This window comes from Suncus etruscus, chromosome 2 (genome assembly GCF_024139225.1).
Source record: "Suncus etruscus isolate mSunEtr1 chromosome 2, mSunEtr1.pri.cur, whole genome shotgun sequence".
Lineage (NCBI taxonomy): Eukaryota > Metazoa > Chordata > Mammalia > Eulipotyphla > Soricidae > Suncus > Suncus etruscus.
Window position 1 is genome coordinate 135,865,352 of NC_064849.1, and position 15,684 is coordinate 135,881,035.

The window sequence follows — 15,684 nt, forward strand, 5'->3', positions numbered from 1 at the left end:
AGGAAAGGAACCATGTGTTTCTGGCTATCCTAATGTGCCTTCAGGAGCCATTCTCTCCTACTTTTCCTTTTTGGGGGAATAAAAGTGGAGGTTTGGGTCATACCTGGCATTGCTCTGAGCTATTCCTGGCTCTGTGCTCAGTAGTGACCACTGGTGGTGCCTGGGGTCATTTATGCAGTGCCAGGGACTTGATCCCATCTGGGCAAGACAAGTGCCTCAGCTCCTGTGCTGCCTCTAGGCCCTGCACCCCTCACCCAGATATATTTGTGGTATTCTCTGGCAGGCATCATTTGTCTCAAAGATCCGAAAGGCCCTTAAAGAGATTAGAGTAACAGCGCCAGAGAGCTGGCTCAGGGCTCAGGGCTTCATGCAGAAGGACTGAGTCTGAACTCCTGCACTCATGACTTTCCAGCAGAGCTGGGTATGACGCTCCCTGGTGGCCCCCGGGACCAGGCCCAAGCACTGAACCATTAAGCCAGCTTGGATGAGTCACAGGGAGTAGCCCTAAGACCCCTCCATCCTATAGAGATTTGCTCCTTAAAAATAAGAGGTCTCCGGGCCCGGAGAGATAGCACAGCAGCGGCATTTGCCTTGCAAGCAACCTATCCAGGACCAAAGGTGGTTGGTTCGAATCCCGGTGTCCAATATGGTCCCCCGTGCATGCCAGGAGCTATTTCTGAGCAGACAGCCAGGTGTGGCCCAAAAACCAAAAACCAAAAAAAAAAAAAAAAAAAAAAAAAGGGGGGGGGGTCTCCCCATAAGAAATGAGAGCCCCCCCCCTAAAAATAAGAGTACTGGCTAGAAGTCTGTTGGGAGTTTGTAGCCTTCTTTTTACTCTTATCTGGGTATTATTGGTTCACCTGTAATAAAATTAACTTATGATATTTCTTGTTTTTGTATTCTCCTTTGGTGCTGGGGATAGGGGGCACACCGGATTTATGCTCAGGGATTGCTCCCAGAGACCAGGTAGCAAGCTCAGGTCTCCTGCATGTGGAGCTCTCTTCAGTCAATAGCTTTTCTTTCCTACCTAATGTACTAAACAGAAACTAGTAGGCAGTGTAGTGCTGCTGATTTTTTTTTTTTTTTTTTTTTTTAGTTTTTGTTCCTTGGATAAAATGTCAGTTGTTTTACTAGGTGATTTTAAACAAAAAAGAAAAACATTTACTTCTTTAATTCACTAATCATGCTTAAAATCTTGCAACATTCTATATATCTGTTTCCCATAGGAAAAAAAAAATCAGATGTAGGGTCTAATTCAACGTAAATATTAGGAAGAACATAAAATAAGGTGATTTTAAGTATATAAATGTGATTTATACATCTGCTTCATTCTAAAACTCTAGGAACTTCAAAATATTCTTTCACATTAAAATTGTCTTCTCAAAGAATAAATGCCTATTATAGCAATGCTCCTTGAGAAAAAAATTAAAATATTTGATGTGTCATTCTCAACTCTTTCCTGAAAATTTTCTTTAGGATTTTATATAAAGGAATTTACATCATGCTTGGTAAATAGAGCTAAATATCTGAGACAAAAATTCAATAATTACAAATTTATGAAACAGAATTTCAGGATTTAGAACCACTTGATATCAAGTAAATGGAAGAATTTCTTGGAAAAACAAACATAAACACTCCCAACAAATCTTCCTTTGGCCTTCTTGCTAATCCAGAACTAACAGAAAATAAGAAAAAGTGATTAATTAAACTGTATGCTTTAGACTTAAGTTAAAATGTAGAAGACAACATTTTACATGTTAAAGAATGAATCAAAAATTTTTTTTTAGGTTTTGGGGCATACCTGTCAGTTCTCAGGAGATACTCCTGGCTCTGCACTCAGGAATTACCGTATTTGCCAGTATATAAGATGACTCTTCAACCCATGATAAACTTCCTAGAAGTATTAAAAGTTACTTCTTAAAAGTAAGTGGGGTGCGGATCACTCGTCCCTGAAGCTGGAACAAGTTTCAGCATGCCGTATACCAGCATATAATATAACTCCCGACTTTTAGGAAGTTTTTCATGGTTTGAAGGGTTGTCTTATGTGCCAGCAAATACGGTACTCCTGGAAATGCACAAGATACCATATGGGAAGCTTGGGATTGAACCTGGTTCAACAGCATGCAAGGCAAGCGCCCTTCCCACTGTACTATCTCTCCAATCCCATGAATTTACTTTTAACAGGCAAAGAAATGACTTTTAAAGGCGATGGTGGTATATTTATTTTTAATGTCTCATTTAGGTCTACTTGGTAGAATAAAACAGTGCTTCTACTGTAACTGCTTCCCAGATTTTAATGACAGCAAAACATTAAATCTAGGCTGGTACTGGTGGTCCTTTATAGGGACAAGGATCCTCATGAACTTTTTCTTAATCTGCAGAAAGAATATTAGTGAAAGAGTCAGAAAGGGGGAAAAAGTGAGGGGCGGGAAGGGAAGAGAGAAAGAAAGAAGAAAAGGAGAATGAAAGACAAGAAACAAAAGCCTATTTTCCAGGTAGGCAAATATCTATACAACCTTTTATGCCAAATGTCAAAGTTAGAATTTCCTAACATAATACACTAAAGCAAAATCCAGTAGCACCTGTGAGATGTAAATAAATGCTGCCATCACTTAAAAGCATGTTAATATCTGTAATAGACTGAAAGAAAAATAAAGATAAATTACATTCTCCACAGAACAACAAATGTATTTCAAAATAAAAACTGTATTTTGTTTGTCTTTTTTGAGTTGAATTTGTTTTATACAAGAATTCATAGTAGTCATATAATAACTTATACACAATGGAATTCACGTCTGCTTTTCTTTTCTGTATCACTTTAAGTCCACATATTCAGGCAATAGTCCCCAACATTGCTTCCTTATAAATATATTACCACAGTTTGATCTACATAGATTACTATAGAATGCTAGTCTCTGGGAAAAAGCAAATTTTAGTATGCATACTTTCATTTATATAATACAGAAATGGAGAAAACTACCATAAGCACACAACCTAATCATAAGTTGATATCTACTCTTGTTCTGTAAATAAATGTTTAAAATGATCTTAGTAAGATTTTATTTATATGTGCACTTGTGTTCACCTTATCCCATTTACTGTACATCCTAATTACAATCTGGGAATTAAAAGGTGCAGCCCTCAAGAAATTGTTACGTCACTAAAAAAAGGGAAAATATTCGGCTCTATTGACAAGGAAAAAACTCACAAAACTTCTGATTTTAAATTTACTGTCAGTAGGAAAATATTAAAAATAATTTTCTGTATATACGTATGGGTATATATGTATATTGAATTGCACATGTCTCACCTATCAATACAATTCAAGTGGAGGCATTTTGGTGAGATATTTTCCCATTAAATGACAACTCTGTCAACCTTTAAAATATTATATTAATTATTAAAATAATCCACATACCATTCAACAGCTTACTTGCTTTAATTTTAACTTTCCCATACTAAAGTCCCTGAAAACTAGTGTTAAATCCAGTAGTCTTTGTTACTCAGAAACTGTGGAATAAACTCACATCTACTTCAAAATACCTTTAGTTAAATAAACTTTATTACCTGATTTATCAGAGAAAAATCTCTCATCTCTGAGCTTGTGTACCTAAACTGTCCTCTCTATACTAAGTGACAAAAATATCCTAAGATGATGTTATAGCACACATAACATATGATGATTCAATGTCTGGTATAAACTTCTTCGAGACATCTGAAAATTCACTTGAGAAACTAACTTTAGAAACAAGCCATTTATTTTTCACTCTAATATAAATTAAGCTGTATGTATTTACATACATACAATACATATATAAAATAAAACTGTCTAGTGTTGAGTAGTTGTTTGTGAGTGAAAAAATGGTTACAAATGGATTCATTAACTTCATTCTGTACTTAACAATCCAATTGTTTTAGGGTACAAAGTATGAGTGCATTTGTAGATTCTACCAAGCCAGAAACTCAGGCATACACTTTAGAAAAGATCCCTTCCACTTCACAGGCATCGTACAGCAAGAATATATGGACTCTGATGCAATTCCTACTTCATAAGCAGACTAGACAGCACTTGGCTTACTTTGAAAATAACCTCTTAAAATAAATATATTATATAAAGAAATGCATGTTTGCTAAAATTTCTTTAAAATTACATCAAAACAACATTAAAATCTGCTCACTGAGAAGAGACTATCGACTTGAGTTCCTGTTTTGAAATGCCTAGGTAACAGTTCATAATATTGCCTTGTGAGGTTTGACTAGAGATGTGGGTGATGTGACGACCCAGCCAGAGTACACGGCTCCAATCCCAATAGTCCTCTGATAGGCTGTTGGATGGAAATGAATCCCCTTTAAAATAGCTATACACCTTAAAATGATCTATAATAAACAGTTCCCAATAATCACTAGTTGTAAATTGAAATGCATTGATCATTCAGAAAAGGTTTCTTGCAAAATATATAAATAAATGTAACTGCATATTCTGTAAATATACTTAACATTGCTAGACCAGCCCATCTGTGATGGGCTGCTGTAGTTCAGTACTTTGTGTCAAATTTATTAGAAATTTAAAAAGAAAAATTTCTGAGGGACTCAGCTGCCTTCATTAATTGGCTTTAAAATGTGTAATAAAATGGGAGACAGTATCTTCTCATTAGTACATGGAATCAATATGGAAAAGTAAACTATACAGTGGACAAGATAGAGAATACCAGAGTGTACCAGAGTGGTCACCAGAGTGAAATATCTTCCAGTATAAAAAAAAAGGGAAGAACTCTATACACCCAGTTATATAATAAGTCTGTTTCATTTAAAGATACAGCTCTCTCTCACTTCTGGCAAGAATTAATTGGTAATGGCACTGCTTCTCAGCAGTGCAAAAATATCCTGAGAAATTATTCCGATACAACATAAGACAGGGCTTTCATCACTAAGTTTTTGCACAAAACACAGCTTTAGATATCATAAATAAATTAACTGAAAAAGCAGATAACCTTCACTGTGTTGAACACAAAAGTGGGGTGTGACCCAGACATTGTTAATTCTCCCATTGGCTAATATCAGAAAAGAGATTGCATTAGGTTTCTATAACTTTCTAGTTAACTATGGCCAATAATATACATGGAGGTAATTTGTAGTTCAAGTTTTTCATCTCTTTTTTCTCAAACTGGCTGCAAGCTGAATTCTAAAATTTACACTGAAATATACAATTCCAATTTTCAAAAGATCCTCCTCCTGGAGGAGTCGTATTCAAATTTTTTGTGCAATCTTGATGCAGAGCCCAAACAGTCCTACAAAGAGAGACAGTATGTATATCTTTTAGTCAATTGGCACTGAAATTTCACTTTCCTTAGCTGCATTCTAGTAGCTTGGCCAAGTTATCTCGTAATTCCGTTAGTTCAAATATTTTTCCATCAAGAATTTCTAAGAGTGTCTTCAGGTTATTGCGAAAAGCTTCTTGTTCGTTCTGACTTTTTTCCAGACGCTGTTCTAAGTCAGACAGTTGTCCCTCCAGGTCTTTGTTCCGAATTTCTACTTCCTTTAGAAACAAAAGTGTGATATATAAACATGCATTAATCCTCAATACAGAAAATAATGTAAGTTGCATCATCAATATCGTAGTACACTAGGACGTCTGACAGTAAGGAAGAGTTCCCGATTCTCAAATTAACAGAATTCAAGAGTTTAGATCTTGACTTCTGCAAAGCACACATGATTTTACTGAATAACATACTCAAGAATCATTCTCTCTCCACCCAACAGAAGTTTTCTGTTCAGCTCATATCAGGCAACATGTCAGAAGATGCTTCTGGTGGCTTATCTATAACCCTTTTCTTTTTTGTGCCTTTCCTAACACCAAATATTACCAATCTCAAGTGAAAGCAAGCAGAATAAAAAAAAATTTCTTTTCTTTAGTAGCAATTGTGGAGAGAGGGATTTAGAGAAGAAAATGACACTCTAGTAGGGCCAGAGAGATCGAATAACAAGTAAGGTGCTTGCCTTGCATGTGGCTGACTTGGAACATTGCCAGGAATGATAATGGAGCTAGGAGTAATCGTTGAACACTGTGGGTGTGGCCAATACTCAACCCCATTAAAAAGAAAAAATTACTCTCTAAGTGAGGTTTTAAGACTTGGTGAATAAGTCAATTACAATTTGCTAAGCTTCAGTATCAAAAATATTTGATATATAATATAGTCCTACTGCAAAAACTCTGGTAAAGAGAAATAGTTGTGTATATATAAGAACATTAGATAATAACAAATCATCTATGGTTTCATCATAACAAATCAAAGAAATAACAAAAATTAAAAATAAGGGGCCAGACAGATAGCATGGAGATAAGACGTTTGCCTTGTATGTAGAAGGATGGTGGTTCAAATCCTGGCATCCCATATGGTTCCCCGAGCCTGCCGGGGGTGATTTCTGAGTGTAGAGCCAGGAGTAACCCCTGAGTGCTGCTGGGTGTGACCCAAAAAACAACAACAACAACAACAAAAAAAAACCAACAAAAAGAAAAGAAAGAAAGAAAGAAAGAAAAGAAAAAGAAAAGTAAAAGTTCATAAATAGGGGCCCGGAGAGATAGCACAGCAGCGTTTGCCTTGTAAGCAGCCGATCCAGGACCAAAGGTGGTTGGTTCGAATCCTGGTGTCCCATATGGTCCCCCATGCCTGCCAGGAGATATTTCTGAGCAGACAGCCAGGAGTAATCCCTGAGCACCAGCCGGGTGTGACCCAAAAACCAAAACCAAAAACAACAACAACAAAAAAAGTTCATAAATAGAAAAAAATTGCTATAGTTTAAAAACATTATTTAAAATTGTGCCATACCCAACGTGGTGCTCCAGGATTGCAGGTATACCACATGTGGTGTCAGGGATTGAATCTGGGTCAATAAAGCAAGTGCCTTATCCCTGTACTATCCCTCTGCCCTAGTTTGATTTTTTTCATATTTTTTAAAATTTATTTAAAGGAAATATATCACATAGTTGACACATTTATTTGTTTAAGGAAGAACAAAGGCAATGTTATTAAAAAAATAGAAAAACTAACAAGATGGAAGAGAAAGAAAAGGTTCAGTAGCATGTATATTTTTGAAAACTATTGAATCACCAGTTAACTCATTAAAGGCCTAACATCAGATTTAATAAGCTTTTCTTCTCTCTCTCTCTCTCTCTCTCTCTCTCTCTCTCTCTCTCTCTCTCTCTCTCTCTCTCTCTCTCTTCTCTCTCAAGGATAAGAGTTAAAGAAGTACAGTAAAACGGTGTTGAGTGGCAATTGTTGTTTGCATAGACTCAGCAAAATATGGGGGACATGGAAAGGAAAAGCCTTGGCCTAAATACAAGGAGACCTTATCCATGGAGTTTTCTGGCATAAGACCAACTCAAGGCTCCAGGCATACTAGGTTGTCCAACCCAAGTCATCGTAGTGCCAATAAACTCCCCCCCACCCCAGCACAGTTGCTGTTGTTGGTGTCAGGTTTCTGTAGTTAAAGATTCTGGAATCTGTGCATATCCTACATTGAAGTCAGGATAATGTGGAGTGTCCTCTAGTTTCACCTCACAATTAGAGGACAATACGGAGAGCCCTCTAATTGTCTAGTTGTTAAGTCTTCTGGGTGTTAAGGGAACTCTCTTTGGAGTAGGTCCCTGGTAGAGGATTGCTCCCAGATGATGTTACAGACGACAACTGTGGTTGTTTCGTAGATATCACCCTTGGTTCAGGGGTGAATAGACAATGCCCATTCTTCTGAGGCCTAAACCAGGTCCTTATGACAATGTCCAGGGTATAAGATCCCACTGCATTACAAGATTTGTGTGTTCCTATTTCTATTAGATAAGAACTTGTTTGTATGTATAGTATTTTCCTATTTTAATGTGCCTATGCAAAAGAGGAACAATGCCACATGGCGTTATTGGTGCGTATGGGGATGCTGGAACAAGTCCAATAATCCCCGTAACTTGGTTCTAACATAAGCTCTAAATCTAGGGACTCTTCTACCAGAATTCCTATTGAACAGATCACAAAGAGAAGAATAGCCAAAACAGTGGGGAAAATCGTCACTGTATAAAAGAATATTCAGTAAGGGTTATAACTGTTAAGGGATACATATAAGATATTCAAACAATATATATGTGTGTCCCTTTTAAGTCTTTTGAAATAGCTGGGGGTTAAATAGTTGTGTTAAATCCGGTGCATCACTTTGGTCTGTGATTTGGCCTGTGCAGTTTGATAACCGGCTGGAGATAGTCCCATATCAGGAAAAATCCTTGAGCCGTGACTTCTCAGAAACCGAGTCTCTTTTTTTTTTTTTTTTGGTTTTTGGGCCACACCCTGTGACGCTCAGGGGTTACTCCTGGCTATGCGCTCAGAAGTTGCTCCTGGCTTCTTGGGGGACCATATGGGACGCCGGGGGATCGAACCGCGGTTCGTCCTAGGCTAGCGCAGGCAAGGCAGGCACCTTACCTCCAGCGCCACCGCCCGGCCCTCTTACTCAATGAAGGAAGGAGGAAAGGAAGCCTCTGAGAGTAGATCAATAGCAACAGTGTATTGGGATCTTCTCAGGCTGACTCTATCTTACCACTTATGGTGCAGCTTTGTGTGGGGATAAAGATCTGAGCATCGCTCACACCCACATACATTAAAAACAATTATTTCTAAGTATTTCAAACATTAATGATTCTTAAAAATAAAATGACATGGGCCCGGAGAGATAGCACAGCGGCGTTTGCCTTGCAAGCAGCCGATCCAGGACCAAAGGTGGTTGATTCGAAACCCGGTGTCCCATATGGTCCCCCGTGCCTGCCAGGAGCTATTTCTGAGCAGACAGCCAGGAGTAACCCCTGAGCACCACCGGGTGTGACCCCCCCCAAAAAAAAAAACCCAAAAAAACAAACAAAAAAAGGACATAGATAAAATGTTAATTACAATTAAAAATCATAAAAACTGGGCTGAAGAGATAGTACTGCGGGTAAAATGTTTGCCTTGTACGCAGTTTATTCAGGTTCAATTTCCCACATCCCTCATGGTCCCCAGAGCACCACCAGGAGTGATTCCTGAGTGAAGAATCAGGAGTAAAGCCTTGAGCATTGCCAGGTGTCATCTAAAAATCAAAACCCAAACAAACAAAAATCATAAAAACTAGCATAAAATCTACTATACTTTTTATTTTTATTTTATTTTTTTCAGTTTTTGGGCCACAGCCGGTGATGCTCAGGGGTTACTCCTGGCTATGTGCTCAGAAATCGCTCCTGGTTTGGGGGAGCATATGGGATGTTGGGGGATCGAACCACAGTCTATCATAGGCTAGTGTGGGCAAAGCAGAGAGAGACGCCTTACCACTTGCGCCATTGCTCCAGCCCCTACTTTTTAATTTTTTTTTGTTGTTGTTGTTGTTTTTTTTGTTTTTGGGTCACACCCAGTGACGCTCAGGGGTTACTCCTGGCTATGTGCTCAGAAGTCGCTCCTGGCTTGGGGGACCATATGGGACACCAGGGGATCGAACCTCGGTCCATCCAAGGCTAGCGCAGGCAAGACAGGCTCCTTACCTCTAGCGCCACCGCCCAGCCCCCTTACTTTTTAATTTTTGATGCTTAGGTCTTACTCAGGTAACTCAGGGATGACACATGGGATCAAGGCAATATCAAACATAAGCCATGTGCAAAACAAGCTCCCAAATTGTTTTCATCTTCTTCCTCTTTCTTTTTTTCAGTCTTGTTTTTGGGTCATATCTTAGGGTGCTCCAGAACTATTTCTGGCTCTGTGTTCAAAAGTCATCCTGGTTGTGCTCAAGAAATTGTATGTGGATCTGGGGATTGAACCAGGGTTAGTGGAGGTGGCCACATGCAAGGCAGCCCCTGTATCTCTTCAGCTCTGCCTATGATTCTGCAGACATAGTTATTTATATTACACAGCTATGAAATGATTATATTTTAATATAGACTTTATATATCTGATTTTTATATATTAGTCACATAAGCAGTAAATTGAAAGTTACAGATCTTATCATGAAAGCTTAGTTTGACAATTTGAGGAGTTAAGAAACTGACAGTGGCATGCATGCTTTGTCTAGATTTTATTCTCAGCATTGCAAGAAATAAGTCAATAATTAGTAGAACTGGGAGTAGCCCCTGAGCATCACCAGTGTAGTCTGACAATAAATTAAAAAAAAAAATAGAAAAAGGAGACATATAAATTACACTCACATATATAAGCTAAATAGGACAAATAAAAATATTTTGGTGTTAGTTTACTATAAATCAGTCCCAGAAAATAGGTTTCAAATATTAATACATCATTTAAATATAAATCTGGGGTCTAGGATATAGGTCAAATGGTAGAGTGAAAACAATGATGTGCAAAAACCAATGCCACTTGCAAAGCTCCAAGATCCATCCTTAGCAGTACAACACCCCTCACCCCTTCGACTTCCAGCATAGAGGGCTGAACACCACAGGGTATAGCCTTTCTAAGTCAAAAAAGGGCCACCCCTCACCAATTTCTGAGTTTCAGGTCAAAAGAATTGTGGGATGGGGCCGGAGAGATAGCATGGAGGTAAGGCATTTGCCTTGCATGCAGAAGGACAGTGGTTCGAATCCCAGCATCCCATATGGTCCCTTGAGCCTGCCAGAAGCGATTTCTGAGTATAGAGCCAGGAGTAACCACTGAGTGTCGTCAGGTATGACCCGAAAGCCAAACCAAACCAAACCAAAACAAAAAACAAAAAACCCACAAAACAAAACAAATAAAGAATTGTGGGAAAACTTTTCTTTTTAACGCTAGAAAGAAAATTTGGCAAATTGTAAATGAAGCAGCAGATTGCAATTGAACACAACACAGCATGCCTATGGACAAACACTAGGAATTGATAGGAAAAATTCTGCCTTTTATGAAGATGACCACTGCCCAATACAGTACTATATAAGTTTAATTTTTTCATAAAATGTAATTTTTTATAAAAATTACTGATACATCAGTTTAAGTATGTATAAGAAAGTAACAACTGATTTAAGATAAGATTTTTTTTTTGGCCACATCCAGCAGGTTCATCCAGGGGTTCATCCAAGTTTTCACTCAGGAGACCATATGGGATGCTAGGGATTGAAACTGGGTCAGCTTTTTGCAAAGCAAACACCCTACCCACTATACTTCCTCCCTGGTCCCAAGAAAAGTTCACAAACTTTGACAGAAATTATAACAAGGGTCAAGTAGAGATGCCATTGATGAGCACAAGGCATGAAGAACTTAAGAAAGTCTAATCTAATTTAATCTAAAATATTTACTGTAAAATGTTAAACAGATACTTTTTTTTTAAACAGATACTTTTCTAATATTTTTTTTCTTCTGAACAATCTTCAAGGCAAAGATGAGTAAAATCTGAAAACCACAAAATACTTCAAAATTAAGAAGCCAAATTCATGGAAGTTCCACATAATGAGGGAGAAAACAGAACCTGGGATCAAGGGCAAAATTTCTATTCATGACTGCACAGCATGAGCCCTTGCCTGCTTAAATAGTAACTTTAGGAAAAGAATGTTTCCAACTATGAAAACAGACCAATGTCCTTCAGCAGAAAACACCCACTTCATCAGGCACCATCCAGCTGCCCTCTAACACTTCCCCCGAAAGTGAAAGGCTTCCTTGTTTTCTTTGTAGTCAATGAAACACCCAAACACTTTCAATGGGAGTGAGCAAAAACACTAAATCCCCTCTGCTAGTAAAATGGTGCCATTTGCTCTCAGAGTTTTGTGTTGAGTTTATTTCTCTGTGACTTTGACTCCACTAATAAAAAGGGGAACCAACACAATGCTGATGGTGCTAGGCTGTCTGCATCTGACTAACACCCTAGAGAAAAATCTGATGCATGAAGCCCAATACAAAGTCAGGATCCTGGTTAGTAGCACTTCTCAGTTGTTTTTTAATCTTCTGTTATTTCCTATCTACATTTTCTAAGCTTTATCTTGTTGCTTTTTATTCTATCTACTAATTTTACTGAGTATTACACTTTTCATCCTATTTTCTCTTTTCCTTTACTAACATGTAAATCATATACTAGAGACAACAGAAGTCCTGGTTTGGATCTGATAAAGCACTAGATGCCCAAATATTAGGCCTTTTGCAAGTGGCTTAAAGAGCAAAAGCTGAATGTAAAAAATCCTTGCAGGCAAAAAATCATTCTCTGTACTTCTTAAGAGATAAAGTTAGGGGCCGAAGAGAAAACATGGAGGTAAGACATTTGCCTTGCATGCAGAAGGACGGTGGTTCGAATTCCAGCACCCCATCCTTGAGCCTGCCAGGAGCAATTTCTGAGCATAGAGCCAGGAGTAACCCCTGAGTGCTGCCAGGTTTGACCCAAAAGAACAAACAAACAAAAAAAGAGATAAAGGGGCCGGAGAGATAGCATGGAGAGAGAGCACAGAGCCAGGAATAATCCCTGAGCACTGCCGGGTGTGACCCCCCCCCCAAAAAAAAAAAAAAACAACAAAACAAAACAAAAAGAGATAAAGCTAAAAACATGAAAATGATTTTGATAATTTAACATTAATCACTGCTGTCAATGGGACCATATCAAGCTTATTTTTTATAAACTAAAATCCTGTATTATTTAATCTAAATAAAAGCTACTGCATATCTGGAAAGATATGCAGGTGATAGGATGCTTGCTTTGCAGGCAGCTGGCCCTGGATTGACCCATTGGTTATCATCTTGTGCCCTAAGCACTGACAAGAGCAACCCTGAGCATAGATAATGTAATAATCCCACCCACATCATGTGCACAACAGGATGTGGCCCCAAAACCCCGCCTTCAAAACAAAAAATAAGCAGGGGGTGTGGGTGGAGAGAGATGGGGTGCATTAGTGTGAGAATATTGCACTGGTGAAAGGGGGCATTCTTTTTGTGACTGAAACCCAACTAGTCATGTTTGCAATCATGGTGTTTAAATAAATAATAAATAAATAAAAGCTAGAGAAGACATCTATTTCATCATATAGAGCTGTACATATAAGTAATTAATAACAAGAGAAACCTGGCAAATATACACAAAAAATGTGAAGTTATTAAAAATATTTACAAAGCATTTTCTATGACTAGGCTAATATTAGGGTGAACAGTAATGCCTTGTCCTATTTCCTATTTTAATGATGCATGCACTCTGAAAGAAATAAACAGTGATATCTGGTTATCTAAGGCAACATTAGCTGTGTACCATACAAACTAATAAAAAACAAATCAAACCTCACAAATTCCACAAGTTCAGTGCAATTAAAAGAGAACAATAAAAACTCTAAATACCTGTAATTAGGACACACAAGTACCAATTTTTTGCAGAGAAATTTGTAAAGCCCTTTAGTCCTTTGCAGAGGGCATTCATGGGTATGCAAGCAAGCCACACAAGAGGGAAGAGGAGAACAAAAGGCCTAAGTTTGAATTTCTAATAACTCCAAGCAAGAGAAAGACACCTAAAGTGCCAGAATATTTGGAGGAAATAAACAGTTTTAGTAAGTAGAACAGATTATAAGAAAGGAATGTCACGTGGAGAGAAACCCACGGAGCAGGTCTGAAAAGGCTGTTCTGAGAAAACATCAAGGCACGAGAAAGTAATTTTTTGGAAAAGAAAGAAGATAAATAATAAGAAGAAACATAAGGAAAGGTGGAACTTTTATTTCATAGTTGGCTACAGGGGACTATGGGGAGATTTTTGTTCTCATCCCTGATGGTCCGTCCTCATTATAATTTTCTGTTTTCATTTTAAAATTCATAAATGAGGATTGCTTGCAGCTTTGTATTTTTTAGATAGAGTGACAGTTTGGTAGCTTACAAAAATCTTAGTAAAAAACACTATTTTGGGGAGACAGTTGAAAGAGATTGTGTGCTTTTTGGTATATTTTAATTTTCACTTGATGTGAACCCAAAACAGAACAAGCAAAGAAAGAAATCCTCCAAATTATTTTATAAGCATGAACAATTTTAATAACTAAATATTATATAAATATTTGTACTTGTAAAATATACCAAATAAATACAGTATATGCCCCAGAAGAAAGTTAGATACTACTAATCACAAATAATATCATATAAAAATTGTAACTAATAGAGAACAAAAATCGAGTGCTACATTAAGGAAACAATACACTATAGTAAGTGGGAATTAAGCAATGTAAGATTCAAAATTAAAAAGTCCATTAACAAATCATAATAATAGATCCATGGAAAATTATACTAATTTTCTTTGTTTGGAGGCCTTATTGGCAATGCTTACGGCTTACTTCTGGCTCTACCCTTGAGAAATACTCATAGTGGTGCTCAGAGGACCATGCAGGATGCTGGTGATCGAACCTGGGTCAGATACATTCAAGACAAGCACCTTATCTGCTGTACTATTGCTACTGGTCATTATTAAAGTTTATATGGAAAAATAAACACAAATATACTTACAAAAACAATGAGAAAGAAGGACTGTGAGGAATGACTGACCTACCAATATTAAAACTAAAACAACTATAAGGTACTATCTCACACCACAGAGACTGGCACACAACACAAAGAACAAGAACAATCAGTTCTGGTGGGGATGTGGAGAGAAAGGAACTCATATTCACTGCTGGTGGGAATGCCGTCAGGTCCAGCCTTTATGGAAAACAATATGGAGATTCCTTAAAAAACTGGAAAGTGAGCTCCCATATGATCCAGCTATACCACTCCTAGGGATATATCCTAGGAACACAAAAATACAATACAAAAATCCCTTCCTCACACCTATATTCATTGCAGCACTATTTACAATACCCAGACTCTAGAAACAACCAAGATGCCCTTCAGCAAATGAATGGCTAAAGAAACTGTGGTACATATACACAATGGAATACTATGCAGCCATCCGGAGAGATGAAGTCGTGAAATTTTTCTATACATAAATGTACATGGAATCTATTATCCTGAGTGAAATAAGTCAGAGGGAGAGATATAGACACAGAATAGTCTCACTCCTCCATAGGTTTTCAGAAAAATAAAAGACATTATTGTAATAATGCCCAGAGACAATAGAGATGAGGTCTGGGAGGGCCAGCTCACCACAAAGAGTGGTGAGTGCAGGTAGGGAAATAACTACTCTAACAACTAGCATGACAATGATAATGAGTGAGAGAAGTAGAAAGCCTGTCTCAAATAAGGTAGGGGGTGGAGGGAGATGGGGACATTGGTGATGGGAATGTTGCCCTGCTGAGGGGGGGGGGTGTTGGGTTTATGACTGAAACCCAACTACAATCATGCTTGTAACCATGAAGCTTAAATAAAGATTAAAAAAAAGGTTGCTAACTTAAAAAAACAAAAACAGGGGCTGGTGAGGTGGCGCTAGAGGTAAGGTGTCTGCCTTGCAAGCGTTAGCCAAGGAACAGACCGCGGTTCTATCCCCCGGCATCCCATATGGTCCCCCTAAGTCAGGGGCAATTTCTGAGCTCTTAGCCAGGAGTAACCCCTGAGCATCAAACAGGTGTGGCCTCAAAAACAAAACAAAGCAAAAATAAACAAAACAAAACAAACAAAAACAAAACTAAATCCTCTACAATTAAAGCAATAGAATAGTAAGTTCAGAAATAAAATTAAAATACATATTTGGGGCCATGTAGCAGATCCATGTTCAATCCCCACATCCTATGTAGTCCCCCAAGTCCTCCAGGATTAATCCCTG

At 38.0% G+C, this 15,684-nt stretch overlaps 1 protein-coding gene across 1 annotated transcript in view; it reads right to left on the minus strand.

Moving 5' to 3' along the window:
- Positions 1-2,686: 2,686 nt before the first annotated feature.
- The window catches only part of HOMER1 (homer scaffold protein 1), a 123,879-nt gene continuing 110,881 nt past the window's right edge, over positions 2,687-15,684 (minus strand). Inside the window, exon 9 of the mRNA XM_049769084.1 lies at positions 2,687-5,536. Coding sequence (XP_049625041.1) covers positions 5,348-5,536 — 189 coding nt within the window. The 3' untranslated portion in view covers positions 2,687-5,347. The remainder of the gene's footprint in view (positions 5,537-15,684) is intronic.